Consider the following 23,640-nt stretch of genomic DNA (forward strand, 5'->3'; position numbering starts at 1 on the left):
AGCCCCCTGATGTAACCAAGACTCAGGTACAGCATGGGGATTCGAACCCACGCCCACCTGCCACGCCCGGTTTTTGTCACCATTCACTTCCATTCATTTTTTGAAAGTTCGAAATATCGACGCCGTTCCAACTCTTTATCGTAAAACCCACTGATGTAACCCCGACTCAAATACAGCATGGGGATTCGACCCCACGCCCACCTGCCACGCCCGGTTTTTGTCCCCATTCACTTCCATTCATTTTTTGAAAGTTTGAGATATCGACGCCGTTCCAACTCTATATCGTGAAGCTCACTGATGTAACCCCGACTCAGATACAGCATGGGGATTCGAACCCACGCCCACCTGCCACGCCCGGTTTTTGTCCCCATTCACTTCCATTCATTTTTTGAAAGTTTGAGATATCAAAACCGTTCCAACTCTAAATCGTAAAGCCCACTGATGACACCCCAACATGGGTACAACATGGGGATTCGAACCCATGCCCACCTGCCACGCCCATTTTTCAGCTCCATTTACTTCCATTCATTTTTTGAAAGTTCGAGATATCAACGCCGTTCCAACTCTAAATCGTAAAGCCCACTGATGTAACCCCGAATCAGATACAGCATGGGGATTCGAACCCACGCCCACCTGCCACGCCCGGTTTTTGGTCCCATTCACTTCCATTCATTTTTTGAAAGTTCGAGATATCAACGCCGTTCCAACTCTATATCGTAAAGCCCCCTGATGTAACCCCGACTCAGGTACAGCATGGGGATTCGAACCCACACCCACCTGCCACGCCCGGTTTTTGTCCCCATTCACTTCCATTCATTTTTTGAAAGTTTGAGATATCATTGCCATTCCAACTCTATATCGTAAAGCTCACTGATGTAACCCCGACTCAGATACAGCATGGGGATTCGAACCCATGCCCACCTGCCACGCCCGGTTTTTGTCCCCATTCACTTCCATTCATTTTTTAAAAGTTCGAGATATCAACGCCGTTCCAACTCTATATCGTAAAGCTACCTGATGTAACCCCGACTCAGATACAGCATGGGGATTCGAACCCACACCCACCTGCCACGCCCGGTTTTTGTCCCAATTCACTTCCATTAATTTTTTGAAAGTTCGAGATATCAACGCCGTTCCAACTCTATATCGTAAAGCTACCTGATGTAACCCCGACTCAGGTACAGCATGGGGATTCGAACCCACACCCACCTGCCACGCCCGGTTTTTGTCCTCATTCACTTCCATTCATTTTTTGAAAGTTCGAGATATCAACGCCGTTCCAACTCTATATCGTAAAGCCCACTGATGTAACCCCGACTAAGGTACAGCATGGGGATTTGAACCCACACCCACTTGCCACGCCCAGTTTTTGTCCCCATTCACTTCCATTCATTTTTTGAAAGTTCGAGATATCAACGCCGTTCCAACTCTATATCGTAAAACCCACTGATGTAACCCCGACTCAGATACAGCATGGGGATTCGAACCCACGCCGACCTGCCACGCCCGGTTTTTGTCCTCATTCACTTCCATTCATTTTTTTAAAGTTCGAGATATCGACGCCGTTTCAATTTTAAATCGTAAATCCCACTGATGACACCCCAACTTGGATAAAGCATTGGGTTACGCGCGCCCGCCCGATCGGCACACGGCAATCACACTCGCATTTTCTGCAGGAAATGCACTCTCTAGTTAGTGTGATTGCAGAATGCAAGCACACTATTGTTATTGTTATTTTCGTTTTCAATATATTATTATTATTCTGCCCGTTTTTTGTCCGTGCTTCTTCTCCCGCAGTTTTCGAGATATCGACCCCGTTCCAGCGCCAAATCGTCCGGCCCATACGGGAATAGAGCGCTTGTATACAACTTTTTGATCGAACCAACACTGTGGGCACAGTGCCCGTTTTAAGGTGCCCGTTTTTCCCCATTGACTCCCATTCATTTTGAAATGAATTTCGAGCTATCAACGCCGTTCCAACCCTTGATCGACCGGGTCATTAATTAGCGCCCAAATCCAAAAAATCATCCGGATACGCCCATCCGTGTGGCATTTATGCCCGTTTTTGCCCGAATTTTTGGACAAAAATCTTGACACCTTTGGCTTTCCACAGAACGTCAACGTGATGACGTAGACGGCATCTTCAGGCCGTTCTGAGAATAGAAAATGGCGGCCGCCAAAAAATCTGACTTATTTTGGTCTGTAACTAAAGTATTAGTGATTTTTAAGATGAAAACGCTGCACAGAATGAAATTATAGTGCAGTTAGACTTTGCAGTGAGCGTCATATCGTTCGCGCTGCAACAGAAACAAAGATATTTATATCCGTTAGCTTCAAGGCTAACGGATGCATTGAAATCAATGGGAATTGCTAAATGCTAAAAGAGGGACCGAAGTCTGAGTGCACTATGCCTGAAATCTGTAAATGAGACACAGCCGATCATAGATTGCGCAATACCATGGCCCCTGCAGTGATAATCACATGTAAATGAATGAGTACTGATTTGTAAGCAGTACAAACGTGCAGAAATGCATTTTTTTACAGGTTTGGCTTTTCAAACACACCCAGAGTGAACTTGTGCTCACACCACAGCTTGTGCACAGATACAGTGGCCTGTCTGGGAGAAAGTATTCACACCCCACGCACCGCACCACTTCTAAACGCATGCGCGCCCCCGACCTGCGCACGCCCGCCGACCGGCACACGGCAATCACACTCGCATTTTCTCCGGAAATGCACTCTCTAGTTATTATTAGTGTGATTGCAGAATGCAAGCACACTATTGTTATTGTTATTTTCGTTTTCAATATATTATTATTATTCTGCCCGTTTTTTGTCCGTGCTTCTTCTCCCGCAGTTTTCGAGATATCGACCCCGTTCCAGCGCCAAATCGTCCGGCCCATACGGGAATAGAGCGCTTGTATACAACTTTTTGATCGAACCAACACTGTGGGCACAGTGCCCGTTTTAAGGTGCCCGTTTTTCCCCATTGACTCCCATTCATTTTGAAATGAATTTCGAGCTATCAACGCCGTTCCAACCCTTGATCGACCGGGTCATTAATTAGCGCCCAAATCCAAAAAATCATCCGGATACGCCCATCCGTGTGGCATTTATGCCCGTTTTTGCCCGAATTTTTGGACAAAAATCTTGACACCTTTGGCTTTCCACAGAACGTCAACGTGATGACGTAGCCGGCATCTTCAGGCCGTTCTGAGAATAGAAAATGGCGGCCGCCAAAAAATCTGACTTATTTTGGTCTGTAACTAAAGTATTAGTGATTTTTAAGATGAAAACGCTGCACAGAATGAAATTATAGTGCAGTTAGACTTTGCAGTGAGCGTCATATCGTTCGCGCTGCAACAGAAACAAAGATATTTATATCCGTTAGCTTCAAGGCTAACGGATGCATTGAAATCAATGGGAATTGCTAAATGCTAAAAGAGGGACCGAAGTCTGAGTGCACTATGCCTGAAAGCTGTAAATGAGACACAGCCGATCATAGATTGCGCAATACCATGGCCCCTGCAGTGATAATCACATGTAAATGAATGAGTACTGATTTGTAAGCAGTACAAACGTGCAGAAATGCATTTTTTTACAGGTTTGGCTTTTCAAACACACCCAGAGTGAACTTGTGCTCACACCACAGCTTGTGCACAGATACAGTGGCCTGTCTGGGAGAAAGTATTCACACCCCACGCACCGCACCACTTCTAAACGCATGCGCGCCCCCGACCTGCGCACGCCCGCCGACCGGCACACGGCAATCACACTCGCATTTTCTCCGGAAATGCACTCTCTAGTTATTAGTGTGATTGCAGTAGGCAAGCACACTATTGTTATCCGAAAGTCATATTATTAGTGTGATTGCCTAAAGGCAATCATACTATTGTTATCCGTTAGTCATATTATTATTATTATTATTCTGCCGGTTTTTTGTCCGTGCTTCTCCTCCCGCAGTTTTCGAGATATCGACCCCGTTCCAGCGCCAAATCGTCCGGCCCATATGGGAATGGAGCGCTTGTATACAACTTTTTGATTCGCCCGCCCGTTCACGTGCCACGCCCGCTTTTGTAGCGTTTTTTGGTCCCATTGACTTCCATTCATTTTTTAGAATGGGATTTTCCTATACTCAAATCGAGAGCTAGGATTTAAAGATAAAGTATTTACCCCCCCCTCCCCCAAACACACACTGTACCTCTTCTATACAGCATTTAGATACGCTCACTTCCCACTGATGTAACCCCACTCACATACAGCATTTAGATACATTCACTTCCCACTGAGCATGGGGATTCGAACCCACACCCACCTGCCACGCCCATTTTTATGCTTTTATTCACTTCCATTCATTTTTTGAAAGTTCGAGATATCGACGCCGTTCCAACTCTATATCGTAAAGCTCACTGATGTAACCCCGACTCAGGTACAGCATGGGGATTCGAACCTACGCCCACCTGCCACGCCCGGTTTTTGTCCCCATTCACTTCCATTCATTTTTTGAAAGTTCGAGATATCGACACCGTTCCAACTCTATATCGTAAAGCCCACTGATGTAACCCCGACTCAGATACAGCATGGGGATTCGAACCCACACCCACCTGCCACGCCCGGTTTTTGTCCCCATTCACTTCCATTCATTTTTTGAAAGTTCGAGATATCGACACCGTTCCAACTCTATATCGTAAAGCCCACTGATGTAACCCCGACTCAGATACAGCATGGGGATTCGAACCCACACCCACCTGCCACGCCCGGTTTTTGTCCCCATTCACTTCCATTCATTTTTTGAAAGTTCGAGATATCGATGCCGTTCCAACTCTATATCATAAAGCTCACTGATGTTACCCCGACTCAGATACAGCATGGGGATTCGAACCCACACCCACCTGCCACGCCCGGTTTTTGTCCCCATTCACTTCCATTCATTTTTTGAAAGTTCGAGATATCGACGCCGTTCCAACTCTATATCGTAAAGCTCACTGATGTAACCCCGACTCAGATACAGCATGGGGATTCGAACCCACACCCACCTGCCACGCCCGGTTTTTATCCCCATTCACTTCCATTCATTTTTTGAAAGTTCGAGATATCAACGCCGTTCCAACTCTATATCGTAAAGCTCACTGATGTAACCCCGACTCAGATACAGCATGGGGATTCGAACCCACGCCCACCTGCCACGCCCGGTTTTTGTCCCCATTCACTTCCATTCATTTTTTGAAAGTTTGAGATATCGACTCCGTTCCAACTCTATATCATAAAGCTCACTGATGTAACCCCGACTCAGAAACAGCTTGGGGATTCGAACCCACGCCCACCTGCCACGCCCGGTTTTTGTCCCCATTCACTTCCATTCATTTTTTGAAAGTTTGAGATATCGACTCCGTTCCAACTCTATATCGTGAAGCTCACTGATGTAACCCCGACTCAGATACAGCATGGGGATTCGAACCCACACCCATCTGCCACGCCCGGTTTTTGTCCCCATTCACTTCCATTCATTTTTTGAAAGTTCGAGATATCGACGCCGTTCCAACTCTATATCGTGAAGCTCACTGATGTAACCCCGACTCAGATACAGCATGGGGATTCGAACCCACACCCACCTGCCACGCCCGGTTTTTGACCCCATTCACTTCCATTCATTTTTTGAAAGTTTGAGATATCGACGCCGTTCCAACTCTATATCGTAAAGCCCACTGATGTAACCCCGACTCAGATACAGCATGGGGATTCGAACCCACGCCCACCTGCCACGCCCGGTTTTTGTCCCCATTCACTTCCATTCATTTTTTGAAAGTTCGAGATATCAACGCCGTTCCAACTCTAAATGGTAAAGCCCACTGATGTAACCCCGACTCAGATACAGCATGGGGATTCGAACCCACACCCACCTGCCACGCCCGGTTTTTGTCCCCATTCACTTCCATTCATTTTTTGAAAGTTCGAGATATCAACGCCGTTCCAACTGTAAATGGTAAAGCCCACTGATGTAACCCCGACTCAGATACAGCATGGGGATTCGAACCCACACCCACCTGCCACGCCCGGTTTTTGGTCCCATTCACTTCCATTCATTTTTTGAAAGTTCGAGATATCAACGCCGTTCCAACTCTAAATTGTAAAGCCCCCTGATGTAACCCCGACTCAGATACATTATGGGGATTCGAACCCACACCCACCTGCCACGCCCGGTTTTTGGTCCCATTCACTTCCATTCATTTTTTTTAAGTTCGAGATATCAACGCCGTTCCAACTCTATATCGTAAAGCCCCCTGATGTAACCCCGACTTAGGTACAGCATGGGGATTCGAACCCACGCCCACCTGCCACGCCCGGTTTTTGTTCCCATTCACTTCCATTCATTTTTTTAAAGTTCGAGATATCAACGCCGTTCCAACTCTATATCGTAAAGCCCCCTGATGTAACCCCGACTCAGGTACAGCATGGGGATTCGAACCCACGCCCACCTGCCACGCCCGGTTTTTGTCCCCATTCACTTCCATTCATTTTTTGAAAGTTCGAGATATCAACGCCGTTCCAACTCTAAATCGTAAAGCCCACTGATGTAACCCCGACTTGGGTACAGCCTGGGGATTCGAACCCACACCCACCTGCCACGCCCGGTTTTTGGTCCCATTCACTTCTATTCATTTTTTGAAAGTTCGAGATATCAACGCCGTTCCAACTCTAAATTGTAAAGCCCCCTGATGTAACCCCGACTCAGGTACAGCATGGGGATTCGAACCCACACCCACCTGCCACGCCCGGTTTTTGGTCCCATTCACTTCCATTCATTTTTTGAAAGTTTGAGATATCGACGCCGTTCCAACTCTAAATCGTAAAGCCCACTGATGTAACCCCGACTCAGGTACAGCATGGGGATTCGAAACCACGCCCACATGCCACGCCCGGTTTTTGGTCCCATTCACTTCCATTCATTTTTTGAAAGTTCGAGATATCAACGCCGTTCCAACTCTAAATCGTAAAGCCCACTGATGTAACCCCGACTTGGGTACAGCCTGGGGATTCGAACCCACACCCACCTGCCACGCCCGGTTTTTGGTCCCATTCACTTCCATTCATTTTTTGAAAGTTTGAGATATCAACGCCATTCCAATTCTAAATCGTAAAGCCCACTGATGACACCCCGAGTTGGATAAAGCATTAGGATACGCGCCCGCCCGACCGGCACACGGCAATCACACTCGCATTTTCTCCGGAAATGCACTCTCTAGTTATTATTATTATTATTAGTGTGATTGCCTAAAGGCAATCATACTATTGTTATCCGTTAGTCATATTATTAGTGTGATTGCAGAATGCAAGCACACTATTGTTATTGTTATTTTCGTTTTCAATATATTATTATTATTCTGCCCGTTTTTTGTCCGTGCTTCTTCTCCCGCAGTTTTCGAGATATCGACCCCGTTCCAGCGCCAAATCGTCCGGCCCATACGGGAATAGAGCGCTTGTATACAACTTTTTGATCGAACCAACACTGTGGGCACAGTGCCCGTTTTAAGGTGCCCGTTTTTCCCCATTGACTCCCATTCATTTTGAAATGAATTTCGAGCTATCAACGCCGTTCCAACCCTTGATCGACCGGGTCATTAATTAGCGCCCAAATCCAAAAAATCATCCGGATACGCCCATCCGTGTGGCATTTATGCCCGTTTTTGCCCGAATTTTTGGACAAAAATCTTGACACCTTTGGCTTTCCACAGAACGTCAACGTGATGACGTAGACGGCATCTTCAGGCCGTTCTGAGAATAGAAAATGGCGGCCGCCAAAAAATCTGACTTATTTTGGTCTGTAACTAAAGTATTAGTGATTTTTAAGATGAAAACGCTGCACAGAATGAAATTATAGTGCAGTTAGACTTTGCAGTGAGCGTCATATCGTTCGCGCTGCAACAGAAACAAAGATATTTATATCCGTTAGCTTCAAGGCTAACGGATGCATTGAAATCAATGGGAATTGCTAAATGCTAAAAGAGGGACCGAAGTCTGAGTGCACTATGCCTGAAATCTGTAAATGAGACACAGCCGATCATAGATTGCGCAATACCATGGCCCCTGCAGTGATAATCACATGTAAATGAATGAGTACTGATTTGTAAGCAGTACAAACGTGCAGAAATGCATTTTTTTACAGGTTTGGCTTTTCAAACACACCCAGAGTGAACTTGTGCTCACACCACAGCTTGTGCACAGATACAGTGGCCTGTCTGGGAGAAAGTATTCACACCCCACGCACCGCACCACTTCTAAACGCATGCGCGCCCCCGACCTGCGCACGCCCGCCGACCGGCACACGGCAATCACACTCGCATTTTCTCCGGAAATGCACTCTCTAGTTATTATTATTATTCTGCCGTTTTTTTGTCCGTGCTTCTCCTCCCGCAGTTTTCGAGATATCGACCCCGTTCCAGCGCCAAATCGTCCGGCCCATACGGGAATGGAGCGCTTGTATACAACTTTTTGATACGCCCGCGCGTTCGCCCGCCACGCCCGCTTTTGTAGCGTTTTTTGGTCCCATTGACTTCCATTCATTTTTTAGAATGGGATTTTCCTATACTCAAATCGAGAGCTAGGATTTAAAGATAAAGTATTTACCCCCCCCGTCCCCCAAACACACACTGTAGCTCTTCTATACAGCATTTAGATACGCTCACTTCCCACTGATGTAACCCCACTCACATACAACATTTAGATACGCTCACTTCCCACTGAGCATGAGGATTCGAACCCACGCCCACCTGCCACGCCCGGTTTTTCTGTTCCATTCACTTCCATTCATTTTTTGAAAGTTCGAGATATCAACGCCGTTCCAACTCTTAATCGTAAAGCCCACTGATGTAACCCCGACTGGGGTACAGCATGGGGATTCGAACCCACGCCCACCTGCCACGCCCGGTTTTCGGCCCCATTCACTTCCATTCATTTTTTGAAAGTTCGAGATATCAACGCCGTTCCAACTCTATATCGTAAAGCTCACTGATGTAACCCCGACTCAGATACAGCATGGGGATTTGAACCCACACCCACCTGCCACGCCCGGTTTTCGGCCCCATTCACTTCCATTCATTTTTTGAAAGTTTGAGATATCGACGCCGTTCCAACTCTATATCGTAAAGCTCACTGATGTAACCCGGACTCAGATACAGCATGGGGATTCGAACCCACGCCCACCTGCCACGCCCGGTTTTCGGCCCCATTCACTTCCATTCATTTTTTGAAAGTTCGAGATATCAACGCCGTTCCAACTCTATATCGTAAAGCTCACTTATGTAACCCCGACTCAGATACAGCATGGGGATTTGAACCCACACCCACCTGCCACGCCCGGTTTTCGGCCCCATTCACTTCCATTCATTTTTTGAAAGTTTGAGATATCGACGCCGTTCCAACTCTATATCGTAAAGCCTCCTGATGTAACCCCGACTCAGATACAGCATGGGGATTCGAACCCACGCCCACCTGCCACGCCCGGTTTTTCTGTTCCATTCACTTCCATTCATTTTTTGAAAGTTCGAGATATCAACGCCGTTCCAACTCTATATCGTAAAGCTCACTGATGTAACCCCGACTCAGATACAGCATGGGGATTTGAACCCACACCCACCTGCCACGCCCGGTTTTCGGCCCCATTCACTTCCATTCATTTTTTGAAAGTTTGAGATATCGACGCCGTTCCAACTCTATATCGTAAAGCTCACTGATGTAACCCGGACTCAGATACAGCATGGGGATTCGACCCCACGCCCACCTGCCACGCCCGGTTTTTGTCCCCATTCACTTCCATTGATTTTTTGAAAGTTCGAGATATCGACGCCGTTCCAACTCTATATCGTAAAGCCCACTGATGTAACCCCGACTCAGATACAGCATGGGAATTCGAACTCACGCCCAACTGCCACGCCCGGTTTTGTGCCTATTCACTTCCATTCATTTTTTAAAAGTTCGAGATATCAACGCCGTTCCAACTCTATATCGTAAAGCCCACTGATGTAACCCCGACTCAGATACAGCATGGGAATTCGAACTCACGCCCAACTGCCACGCCCGGTTTTGTGCCTATTCACTTCCATTCATTTTTTAAAAGTTCGAGATATCAACGCCGTTCCAACTCTATATCGTAAAGCTCACTGATGTTACCCCGAGTTGGATAAAGCATTAGGATACGCTCCCGCCCGACCGGCACACGGCAATCACACTCGCATTTTCTCCGGAAATGCACATCTCTAGTTATTATTATTATTCCACCCGTTTTTTGTCTCCCTTTCTTCGTCCGCAGTTTTCGAGATATCGACCCCGTTCCAGCGCCAAATCGTCCGGCCCATACGGGAATGGACTGCTTGTATACAGGTTTTCGATCCGCTCGCCCGTTCACGTGCCACGCCCGCTTTTGTAGCGTTTTTTGGTCCCATTGACTTCCATTCATTTTTAGAATGGCATGTTCCTATACCGGCCTTCGGCTCAAATCGAGAGCTAGGATTCAGATAGAGACGCCTGTGAGTCTTCACCCACCCGACACCCCACATTACAGCTCTTCTATACAGCATTTAGACACGCTCACTTCCCACTGATGTAACCCCACTAACATACAGCATGGGGATTCGAACCCACGCCCACCTGCCACGCCCGGTTTTTGGTCCCATTCACTTCCATTCATTTTTTGAAAGTTCGAGATATCAACGCCGTTCCAACTCTATATCGAAAAAGCTCACTGATGTAACTCCAACTTGGGTACAGCATGGGGATTCGAACCCACACCCACCTGCCACGCCCGGTTTTTGTCCCCATTCACTTCCATTCATTTTTTGAAAGTTCGAGATATCGACACCGTTCCAACTCTATATCGTAAAGCCCACTGATGTAACCCCGACTCAGGTACAGCATGGGGATTCGAACCCACACCCACCTGCCACGCCCGGTTTTTGTCCCCATTCACTTCCATTCATTTTTTGAAAGTTCGAGATATCGACACCGTTCCAACTCTATATCGTAAAGCCCACTGATGTAACCCCGACTCAGATACAGCATGGGGATTCGAACCCACACCCACCTGCCACGCCCGGTTTTTGTCCCCATTTACTTCCATTCATTTTTTGAAAGTTTGAGATATCAACGCCGTTCCAACTCTAAATTGTAAAGCCCACTGATGTAACCCCGACTTGGGTACAGCATGGGGATTCGAACCCACACCCACCTGCCACGCCCGGTTTTTGGTTCCATTCACTTCCATTCATTTTTTGAAAGTTTGAGATATCAACGCCGTTCCAACTCTAAATCGTAAAGCCCACTGATGTAACCCCGACTTGGGTACAGCATGGGGATTCGAACCCACACCCACCTGCCACGCCCGGTTTTTGTCCCCATTCACTTCCATTCATTTTTTGAAAGTTCGAGATATCGACGCCGTTCCAACTCTATATCGTGAAGCTCACTGATGTAACCCCGACTCAGATACAGCATGGGGATTCGAACCCACACCCACCTGCCACGCCCGGTTTTCGGCCCTATTCACTTCCATTTATTTTTTGAAAGTTCGAGATATCAACGCCGTTCCAACTCTAAATTGTAAAGCCCACTGATGTAACCCCGACTCAGGTACAGCATGGGGATTCGAACCCATGCCCACCTGCCACGCCCGGTTTTCAGCCCCATTCACTTCCATTCATTTTTTTTAAATTTGAGATATCGACGCCGTTCCAACTCTAAATTGTAAAGCCCACTGATGTAACCCCGACTCAGGTACAGCATGGGGATTCGAACCCACACCCACCTGCCACGCCCGGTTTTCGGCTCCATTCACTTCCATTCATTTTTTGAAAGTTCGAGATATCAACGCCGTTCCAACTCCAAATTGTAAATCCCACTGATGTAACCCGACTCAGATACAGCATGGGGATTCGAACACATGCCCACCTGCCACGCCCGGTTTTCAGCCCCATTCACTTCCATTCATTTTTTTTTAATTTGAGATATCAACGCCGTTCCAACTCTAAATCGTAAAGCTCACTGATGTAACCCCGACTCAGATACAGCATGGGGACTCGAACCCACGCCCACCTGCCACGCCCGGTTTTTGTTCCCATTCACTTCCATTCATTTTTTGAAAGTTTGAGATATCGACGCCGTTCCAACTCTAAATCGTAAAGCCCACTGATGTAACCCCGACTCAGATACAGCATGGGGATTCGAACCCACACACACCTGCCACGCCCGGTTTTTAGCCCCATTGACTTCCATTCATTTTTTGAAAGTTTGAGATATCGACGCCGTTCCAACTCTAAATCGTAAAGCCCACTGATGTAACCCCGACTCAGATACAGCATGGGGATTCGAACCCACACCCACCTGCCACGCCCGGTTTTTAGCCCCATTCACTTCCATTCATTTTTTGAAAGTTTGAGATATCGACGCCGTTCCAACTCTAAATCGTAAAGCCCACTGATGTTACCCCGACTCAGGTACAGCATGGGGACTCGAACCCACGCCCACCTGCCACGCCCGGTTTTTGTTCCCATTTACTTCCATTCATTTTTTGAAAGTTTGAGATATCGACGCCGTTCCAACTCTAAATCGTAAAGCCCACTGATGTAACCCCGACTCAGGTACAGCATGGGGATTCGAACCCACACCCACCTGCCACGCCCGGTTTTTAGCCCCATTCACTTCCATTCATTTTTTGAAAGTTTGAGATATCGACGCCGTTCCAACTCTAAATCGTAAAGCCCACTGATGTAACCCCGAGTTAGGAACAGCATGGGGATTCGAACCCACGCCCACCTGCCACGCCCGGTTTTTGGTCCCATTCACTTCCATTCATTTTTTGAAAGTTCGAGATATAAACGCCGTTCCAACTATAAATCGTAAAGCCCACTGATGTAACCCCGACTCTGATACAACATGGGGATTCGAACCCACGCCCACCTGCCACGCCCGGTTTTTGGTCCCATTCACTTCCATTCATTTTTTGAAAGTTCGAGATATCAACGCCGTTCCAACTCTAAATTGTAAAGCCCACTAATGTAACCCCGACTCAGATACAGCATGGGGATTCGAACCCACACCCACCTGCCACGCCCGTTTTTCGGCTCCATTCACTTCCATTCATTTTTTGAAAGTTTGAGATATCAACACCGTTCCAACTCTAAATTGTAAAGCCCCCTGATGTAACCCCGACTCAGGTACAGCATGGGGATTCGAACCCACACCCACCTGCCACGCCCGGTTTTTGTCCCCATTCACTTCCATTCATTTTTTGAAAGTTCGAGATATCAACGCCGTTCCAACTCTATATCGTAAAGCCCCCTGATGTAACCCCGACTCAGATACAGCATGGGGATTCGAACCTACGCCCACCTGCCACGCCCGGTTTTTGGTCCCATTCACTTCCATTCATTTTTTGAAAGTTTGAGATATCAACGCCGTTCCAACTCTATATCGTAAAGCCCACTGATGACGCCCCAACATGGGTACAGCATGGGGATTCGAACCCACGCCCACCTGCCACGCCCGGTTTTTGGTCCCATTCACTTCCATTCATTTTTTGAAAGTTTGAGATATCAACGCCGTTCCAACTCTATATCGTAAAGCCCACTGATGACGCCCCAACATGGGTACAGCATGGGGATTCGAACCCACGCCCACCTGCCACGCCCGGTTTTTGGTCCCATTCACTTCCATTCATTTTTTGAAAGTTTGAGATATCAACGCCGTTCCAACTCTATATCGTAAAGCTCACTGATGACGCCCCAACATGGGTACAGCATGGGGATTCGAACCCACGCCCACCTGCCACGCCCGGTTTCCGGCTCCATTCACTTCCATTCATTTTTTGAAAGTTCGAGATATCGACGCCGTTCCAATTTTAAATCGTAAAGCCCCCTGATGACACCCCAACTTGGATAAAGCATTGGGTTACGCGCTCCCGCCCGACCAGCACACGGCAATCACACTCGCATTTTCTCCGGAAATGCACATCTCTAGTTATTATTATTATTCCACCCGTTTTTTGTCTCCCTTTCTTCGTCCGCAGTTTTCGAGATATCGACCCCGTTCCAGCGCCAAATCGTCCGGCCCATACGGGAATGGACTGCTTGTATACAGGTTTTCGATCCGCTCGCCCGTTCACGTGCCACGCCCGCTTTTGTAGCGTTTTTTGGTCCCATTGACTTCCATTCATTTTTAGAATGGCATGTTCCTATACCGGCCTTCGGCTCAAATCGAGAGCTAGGATTCAGATAGAGACGCCTGTGAGTCTTCACCCACCCGACACCCCACATTACAGCTCTTCTATACAGCATTTAGACACGCTCACTTCCCACTGATGTAACCCCACTAACATACAGCTTGGGGATTCGAACCCACGCCCACCTGCCACGCCCGGTTTTTGTCCCCATTCACTTCCATTCATTTTTTGAAAGTTCGAGATATCGATGCCGTTCCAACTCTATATCATAAAGCTCACTGATGTAACCCCGACTCAGATACAGCATGGGGATTCGAACCCACGCCCACCTGCCACGCCCGGTTTTTGTCCCCATTCACTTCCATTCATTTTTTGAAAGTTCGAGATATCGACGCCGTTCCAACTCTATATCGTAAAGCTCACTGATGTAACCCCGACTCAGATACAGCATGGGGATTCGAACCCACACCCACCTGCCACGCCCGGTTTTTGGTCCCATTCACTTCCATTCATTTTTTGAAAGTTCGAGATATCAACGCCGTTCCAACTCTAAATCGTAAAGCCCACTGATGTAACCCCATCTCAGGTACAGCATTGGGATTCGAACCCACACCCACCTGCCACGCCCGGTTTTTGTCCCCATTCACTTCCATTCATTTTTTGAAAGTTCAAGATATCGACACCGTTCCAACTCTATATCATAAAGCTCACTGATGTAACCCCGACTCAGATACAGCATGGGGATTCGAACCAACGCCCACCTGCCACGCCCGTTTTTTGGTCCCATTCACTTCCATTCATTTTTTGAAAGTTCAAGATATCGACACCGTTCCAACTCTATATCATAAAGCTCACTGATGTAACCCCGACTCAGATACAGCATGGGGATTCGAACCCACGCCCACCTGCCACGCCCGGTTTTTGTCCCCATTCACTTCCATTCATTTTTTGAAAGTTCGAGATATCGACGCCGTTCCAACTCTATATCGTAAAGCTCACTGATGTAACTCCGACTCAGATACAGCATGGGGATTCGAACCCACACCCACCTGCCACGCCCGGTTTTTGTCCCCATTCACTTCCATTCATTTTTTGAAAGTTCAAGATATCGACACCGTTCCAACTCTATATCGTAAAGCTCACTGATGTAACCCCGACTCAGGTATAGCATGAGGATTCGAACCCACACCCACCTGCCACGCCCGGTTTTTGTCCCCATTCACTTCCATTCATTTTTTGAAAGTTCAAGATATCGACACCGTTCCAACTCTATATCGTAAAGCTCACTGATGTAACCCCGACTCAGGTATAGCATGGGGATTCGAACCCACACCCACCTGCCACGCCCGTTTTTTGTCCCCATTCACTTCCATTCATTTTTTGAAAGTTCAAGATATCGACACCGTTCCAACTCTATATCGTAAAGCTCACTGATGTAACCCCGACTCAGGTATAGCATGGGGATTCGAACCCACACCCAACTGCCACGCCCGTTTTTCGGCCCCATTCACTTCCATTCATTTTTTGAAAGTTTGAGATATCAACGCCGTTCCAACTCTATATCGTAAAGCCCCCTGATGTAACCCCGACTCAGGTACAGCATGGGGATTCGAACCCACACCCACCTGCCACGCCCGGTTTTTGTTCCCATTCACTTCCATTCATTTTTTGAAAGTTCGAGATATCAACGCCGTTCCAACTCTAAATTGTAAAGCCCCCTGATGTAACCCCGACTCAGGTACAGCATGGGGATTCGAACCCACACCCACCTGCCACGCCCGGTTTTTGGCCCTATTCACTTCCATTCATTTTTTGAAAGTTCGAGATATCAACGCCGTTCCAACTCTAAATCGTAAAGCCCACTGATGTAACCCCGACTCAGGTACAGCATGGGGATTCGAACCCACACCCACCTGCCACGCCCGGTTTTTGGTCCCATTCACTTCCATTCATTTTTTGAAAGTTCGAGATATCAACGCCGTTCCAACTCTAAATCGTAAAGCCCACTGATGTAACCCCGTCTCAGGTACAGCATTGGGATTCGAACCCACACCCACCTGCCACGCCCGGTTTTTGTCCCCATTCACTTCCATTCATTTTTTGAAAGTTCGAGATATCGACGCCGTTCCAACTCTATATCGTAAAGCCCACTGATGTAACCCCGACTCAGATACAGCATGGGAATTCGAACTCACGCCCAACTGCCACGCCCGGTTTTGTGCCTATTCACTTCCATTCATTTTTTAAAAGTTCGAGATATCAACGCCGTTCCAACTCTATATCGTAAAGCTCACTGATGTAACCCCGAGTTGGATAAAGCATTAGGATACGCTCCTGCCCGACCGGCACACGGCAATCACACTCGCATTTTCTCCGGAAATGCACATCTCTAGTTATGTGTTGATATGTTCATTGTGTGTTTTGTGTTTGTTTTTATGTTAAGTTTATAAGCTACCGTTTTCAAGTTTTACTTTGTGTTTGATGTGGGGGGCCTGTTCTGTGCATGTTTGGATTTAGCGGGAGTGGTCTGTGTATCGAGATCAAGCCTCTTCTTTAGGCTATTTAAGCAACTGAATAATGAGTGCTGTCTCCTGCAGTTTAAAAGAGCAGAAATGTTGTTCTTACTTACTATCGCCACAATATATTGTGTAAGAAAGTTTATTCTAATATTCTAGTACAAGATATCATTTCTCTCTACATACAGTAGATCAACATTTTAACAGGCATGGTTTTGATTTTACCAGTTTATTCTCCTTTGTTCTAGCTGGACAGCGTGGCTCAGTTGGATGAAAGCAGTCCATACACTTCCCCTACACATAATATAATTGCACACACAAATATCACACCAGTTTGACAAGGTTAGTAAGTATTAATTTACTGTTATGTGGTTTCATTACAGAATAAAAATCTTATTATACTAAGCTAAAAACTTAAAGGTTTGGACAGTAACCGGTCATACCTGAGTATTGGTTCTCAAAGCTGTGTCACAGCGGTTATTAGGATTTTTTTGTACAGCAGACACTCCATGAATCACTCCTTTATCAGTCAGTATATCTGTAGCAATCACTTGTGCGTTATTTACAAACCACTGAAAAAGAGAAAAAGAAAGATAATCAGGTATTTGATTTAATAAAGCAGACCCCTTCTTTTACACCCGTGCTTCAGTGGATTCGCACTTGAGGCTCATCCACTTTCTGCACAGGCGCCTCTATCTGATAACTATGGTCCTTGCACAGCGTTTTGAAGACCCCACCCACTTAGTCCGGTCATTTTCTCACCCAGCAGACACGGTGGCCAATTTTTTCTGCTGCAGGTGGTGCCAATTGTGCCTGCTAGATGGTGCCCAGCCGACCGGTAGCAGAGCCGAGATTTAAACCGGGGTGTTTAGAACCTTTGCACTGGTGTGCTAGCGGAATGTCCCGCTGTGCCACCTGGGTGCTCAGAATGTAGATTTTAAACAGAGTTGAACAGTTCATTACAAGTGCAAGAAGAGCATTAGTATGTACAAGTCAGCTTAAGTGCTTAGTAAAGAAGTGGGTTTTGAAGACAGTGAGAAACTCAGCTGTTCGGACAGACAAGGGAAGCTCGTTCCACCACTTGGGTGCATGTACAGAGAAGAGCCTTGATGCTTGTCTTCCTTGAGTTCTGGGTGAAGGATCAAGTCGAGCGAGGTTGCGTGGTACAGAGCTGCGTTTTATTAGACCTTGAAGGTAGCTTGGGGCTGGTCCATTTTTGGCTTTGTAGGCGAGCATCAGTGTTTTAAACTGAATAAGTGCAGATACAGGAAGCCAGTGAAGAGAACGCAGCAGTGGGGTGATGTGGCAGTGTTTAGGTTGGTTAAAAACCAGGTAAGCAGCTGCATTTTGAATGAGTTGCAAGGGTTGCATTGTGGTAAAAATGTCATGGTACTGGAATTAATATAAGCAGATGAAATTGGAAACACTACTAAACATTTGTCAGACAGGTAAAAGAATTGTCTAGAAATGCTGACAACTTCTCTGGGCTCAAGCTCTTCTGAGATAAACTGATGCAAAGTGAAAATGTAAGCAGTGGTCTGAGGAGTAGACCTTCAAAATGTATTTCATTCTTGCAGGTGTGGGACTTCCCTTTGCACTTTAGTTGGCCTATTACAGAGCCCAGTATAGCTTTAGATTCATGATAGTATTCTATTCTAGTATTCCATCTCTATTTCCAAAAAATCGCCTTTTGTATGTACATTTTTTTACAAAAATGTAGGATGTTTAACTTACATTATTGTCTTTGCGAAATATACCCAGCTGATAGGCAAATCCGAGCATAGTGTCTTTATATAGGCCATCCTGCAAGTCAGTCTGCTTCAGAGTCTCACCCAGGATAACATGGTATCGTGTCACATTCACATTCTAGAAGCAACAAGTATTGTTATTTACATGTATACACGTGTGTATGTCCTTGTGTGTGGGGGGGGGGGGGGTTAATGGCATGTACCAGTGAATGCTGTCCTGTACTGTTCAGGAACTTTGCAATGGCATCGTTTGTAGGTGCGAACACAGTAAAACCAGAAGCTTCGTCAATCTCCTCTGTCAGGCTGTATGTCTAAAGCACAACAAAATGTAATTAAAGATTTTTATATTCAAAGGAAAAACATTTAAAACAAGACAGCAAACTTTAAGATACTGTTTATACACCGATCAGGCATAACATTATGACCACCTTCCTATAATTGTGTTGGTCCTCCTTTTGCTGCCAAAACAGCCCTGCAACTGTGATGCACTGTGTATTCTGACACCTTTCCATCACAACCAGCATTAACTTCTTTAGCAATTTGAGCTACAGTAGCTCGTCTGTTGGATCGGACCACACGGGCCAGCTATCGATCCCCACATGCATCAGTGAGCCATGACCCTGTCGCCGGTTTACCACTGTTCCTTCCTTGGACCACTTTTCATAGATACTGACCACTGCAGACCGGGAACACCCCACAAGAGCTGCAGTTTTGGAGATATCCAGTCGTCTAGCCATCACAATCTGGTCCTTGTCAAACTCGCTCAAATCCTTACGCTTGCCCATTTTTCCTGCTTCTAACACATCAACTTTGAGGAGAAAATGTTCACTTGCTGCCTAATATATCCCACCTACTAACAGGTGCCATGATGAAAAGATAATCAGTGTTATTCACTTCACCTGTCAGTGCTCATAATGTTATGCCTGGTCAGCATCTGATTAGCATCTTTATTTGAATGGAAAGCTTACAATGAGAGCACTTCTGAAGAGAGAGAATTCTGGTCTCTGGTTCAGCTTTGCAAGTAAACCTTCACTCGAATTCCTATCTGATATCAGGACCTGGAAAAGAAAAACATTAAATTAGAAAATTACAAACAACAGCATATTGGTTGCCAGTTTTACTACATTTGCTAAAAGTAGATTAAGGACAGCAATACTTGCTTTGTCAATTAGATGAATAAGTCCATTCTTGGCAAGCATATTTCCTGATAAAATTGCAGCTCCAGCAACCGTGGTGGTCTAATAAAAAAAGAAAAACTTAATTAAAACATTGCGGCAGGCAGAGGTTGCCAAATACACAATAAACAATAAACTTAATAATATGCAAGTTTAATGCAGTTCAGCCTGAAATGATGTACAAAATATTGGATTGTCATATGGTAATAAATCATAAATTGTCATGTAATAAAAATATTGAGAATCTTGGCTTTACCCCCATTTTAATCCCCAATTGAGAAGTATTTTAATAGAAATCCAATATTTAAGAATCAGTTTCTTGATAAAACATTTTTATATGACTTTATAACAGCTTGATAAACTGGGCGATTAGCGCATTATCCCTCGTCTGCCAGCCAGGAATTCCTGTTCAGCTCCCACCCTGTATGAATAACAGCCAGTCGTCGTTTATGTAGGTGCCCAGCCTGGCAAATAGCAGAGCTGAGATTCGAACCGACGAATTTAAAATGTCAGCTCTGGTGTGCTAGCGTGTTTTACCGCTGTGCCACCTGAGCACCCTAATCCAATTCTTTTTACCAACTTAAATCTAAGGTGAGAAGAAAAAAATACAATGTTATTATATAATTATATAAATTTTATAAGAATATATTATAAAAAATTTGGTAATTATATAATGAAAAATATTGTTTTCAATTTACAAAAAAATGCTTAATCAAAGCATGTTGACTAGTAGTCTCAGACTTTGCCCCCAATGTATGTATGGTGCTATTATAGGAATCCAAATATAATCTAATTAGCAAAGTGAGGGTGCATCAGAACACTAATGTTGTACAATCAAGCCTTTACCGCATTGGTCCAGGAAACAGGAAGTGTTCTTCCTAAAAGTGAAACCAGTTTTGGAGAAGGGAAACTTCGCATGTCAGTTAATCCATACAACCCATTCACAATGTGACTCCTAGGGATAAAATCAGCATGTATTAACCTACCACCAAACACACTTAAATAAAAGAATAACCAGATAACACAGAGATAATGATCTTACATGACCAGGCTTGGAAGGTTGCTACTGGACAGCCAGAAATCCTGATCTTCTTTGCTCATATCGTTGATGGCTTGTGCTGAGGGCACAAACAGAGTCATGTTCTGCGCCTCAAACAGCATCTGACTGAGGTCTGCTTGCTGTGGAGTGTTTCAGAACAGAAGAAATGTTTAAAACCCCATCATAAATACATACATTAATTGTTTCTTAATTGTAGGGCTGTAACGATACTGGGTTCACAATACAATTTTTTTCCAATTTTTTAAACAAAATGAAATTGAAGACAAATTATGACAAAGTTTCCTTTTATTATTAATCTTTAAAATAAAATACTGTATTTGTGCTTATGTTTTATTTATTTAAATAATGAATGCCCTTTTATTTCTGAGGTACGTGCAAACTATGCAAAACAATGCTGGTTTCATTTTTTGTGTAAAAAAAAAAGTATAGCGCCAGTGCCCTCTGCTGTTTAAAATGAATATTGATTAATCTTAAATAAATAACCGATTCAAATCATGGCACATGTGCACCGATTTTTAACTGTCTTGTGGTGCATTGTTACATCCCTACTTAATTGTTATCTAATACAATTTTAGTAGCATGCCTTTAGACCTGTAGTCAAATGTCTAAGACTTTGCAGACGCTTTTATCCAAAGCGACGTACAATTGTGACAAAATACTATGCCAGCTTGTGGTGGGGTTTGAACCAGCAACCTTCCAGTCAGTATTCCAGTACCTTAACTGCTGTGCTTACACTACATCACATATAATATGCATATTCACATTCATGCAAATTCATATTTGTAGGTATTTTATGGGAAAAAAGCCATTTTGTGTGTGGTTTAGACTGTGCCAACTCTTGTGTGCTACAAAGTTCATGTCTTGAATAGACACAGCTGCATTAACTTCACATGCAGCTACCCTCTAAGGTACACTATAAGGTCAAGAGTAGTTAAAAAGCTTTGTTTCTGCATGATCTGGAAGAATAGAATACCATAATCCCTCCACAGTGATGTATGTTATGTATGCCTTTGTGGCACAACTAGTTATTAGATTTAGCTAAACACCAGATTTAGTTTCTTTCCCTTGTAAGGATTAAAACTTATAAACAGTTTTTAACTACCCACTTATAACTTGACCAATAGAACAATCAGATATATGTCAATTAACAAAGCAGAAACCAGAACAGACCACCTTGTACCACTAAAGCAAAGCAACAACCAATACATGTAACCATGTGACAAGAAAAGCCATATAGATAGATAGATAGATAGATAGATAGATAGATAGATAGATAGATAGATAGATAGATAGATAGATAGATAGATAGATAGATAGATAGATAGATAGATAGATAGATAGATAGATAGATAGAGATAGATAGATAGCAAAGGAAATTAAAGCAACTAGTTATTAAGTTTAGCCAAACAACCACCCAGACAGAAGCACTGCTGAGATTTAAACCCACCAGATCTCAGCATAATATACCATTTCACCACCCAAACACCTCATGTTGCCTTGAGCTTTTATGCATCATATGCATCACTGATAGCTCTCAGCCTAAGTGAAAAGAAGCGTTAACAAATGTTTCCATTTTAAACGTTACTAAATCTAGGGTCATTAGTGGTAATTGCAGCATATTAAATAAATAAACAAACAAACACAAATAAATAAATAGGTATACACATTAATACAATTAAACAAGTTCATCTTTAATCAATCAATTAATTAGAAACATAAATCATCATTAAAACATAAATTAAACTCACAGTCACCCATGCATTGAATCCTCTAAAGTCAAGATTGTTTTCCACTTCCTACAGAAACACAGTAAAACAAACATAAAAGCTTCTCTTTATTTCTTCATTTATTTTTTTATTTATTTCTAGTAACTGCTTCATTGCAGGAACGGAACACACCCTGAACAGGGCGCCAATCTATAACAGGACCCATTCACATACTCACACCTTTAGTAATATGATTTTAGAGTGTCTAATCCATGTTTTGCATGTTGAAGACAGTTGGAATACCTTAAGGTAATCAACATAAACATGCAGAGAACATACAACACTGAAGCCTGAAGCCTGGTCCTTTGGGCGTGTGGAACATTACAGAAGATTTTAATATACAAAAATTCTTGATACTGGTGCACATAAAATGCTGTTGTACCTGTGCCAGGGTCCCGTAGCAAACTTTTCCATCTCCTGAATAGCCGGGCTGACACACACACTGAAACCTTCCTTGATTTGTGGACACACACGTGGCCTGATGGGACAAGCACACATTTATATTGCAAAAATCAACTTATGCAAGGTTTTACATTGTTAGCCATTATTGATCTGAAAATTGTACAAAAGTTTACCTGCTGATGGCATCCTCCCATCTGATCCACACACTCATTTACAGGTTCACACTCTCCACCATTGCCACGGAAATGTTGCTTACAGACACAGTCATTCTAAAAAACATCAATAAATAAAGCAAATCACAAAACTGGATTATGTTGTGATCAGAATTAAATATGTATTGGCCATTTGTTCTTGCAATTGAAGTGTACACACACAAATGCAGAATGAATTGATGGATGGATGGTTAAAAGGATGGATGGACAAATACAAACACAGTTTCTAGAAAATTTGGGACATTTGGTAAAATGCAATAAAAAAGCAAACGGTCATATATTAATTCAATTAAACCTTCAGTGCATAATATCATTAAAGTCAAGAAAATGGGAGAAATTTCTGTGCCTAAAAGCCAAGGGCGCAAGCCTAAGCTGAACACCTGAGATCTCTGATCTCTCAGACGGAACTGCATCAAAAACTGTCATTCATCAATAGCTGATATAACCACACGGGTGAGCGATTACTTTGGCAAAATTTTGTCAAGCACTACAATATGGAGTTACATGCACAAATGCCACTTAAAACTTTACTGTGCAAAAAAGAAGCCTTAT

General features: G+C 44.6%; 1 protein-coding gene across 1 annotated transcript in view; it reads right to left on the bottom strand.

Moving 5' to 3' along the window:
* stab2 (stabilin 2) overlaps nucleotides 1–23,640 on the bottom strand; it is a 99,580-nt gene that overhangs the window by 55,348 nt on the left and 20,592 nt on the right. The window contains exons 26-36 of the mRNA XM_063007611.1: nucleotides 23,050–23,145; nucleotides 22,857–22,952; nucleotides 22,457–22,504; nucleotides 20,691–20,827; nucleotides 20,495–20,603; nucleotides 19,634–19,711; nucleotides 19,442–19,531; nucleotides 18,677–18,784; nucleotides 18,460–18,591; nucleotides 17,169–17,297; nucleotides 16,951–17,019 (exon numbers count right to left, since the gene is read on the bottom strand). Of these exons, the coding sequence (XP_062863681.1) occupies nucleotides 16,951–17,019; nucleotides 17,169–17,297; nucleotides 18,460–18,591; nucleotides 18,677–18,784; nucleotides 19,442–19,531; nucleotides 19,634–19,711; nucleotides 20,495–20,603; nucleotides 20,691–20,827; nucleotides 22,457–22,504; nucleotides 22,857–22,952; nucleotides 23,050–23,145 (1,092 nt within the window). The remainder of the gene's footprint in view (nucleotides 1–16,950; nucleotides 17,020–17,168; nucleotides 17,298–18,459; nucleotides 18,592–18,676; nucleotides 18,785–19,441; nucleotides 19,532–19,633; nucleotides 19,712–20,494; nucleotides 20,604–20,690; nucleotides 20,828–22,456; nucleotides 22,505–22,856; nucleotides 22,953–23,049; nucleotides 23,146–23,640) is intronic.

Source organism: Trichomycterus rosablanca, chromosome 1, assembly GCF_030014385.1.
Source record: "Trichomycterus rosablanca isolate fTriRos1 chromosome 1, fTriRos1.hap1, whole genome shotgun sequence".
Classification (NCBI taxonomy): domain Eukaryota; kingdom Metazoa; phylum Chordata; class Actinopteri; order Siluriformes; family Trichomycteridae; genus Trichomycterus; species Trichomycterus rosablanca.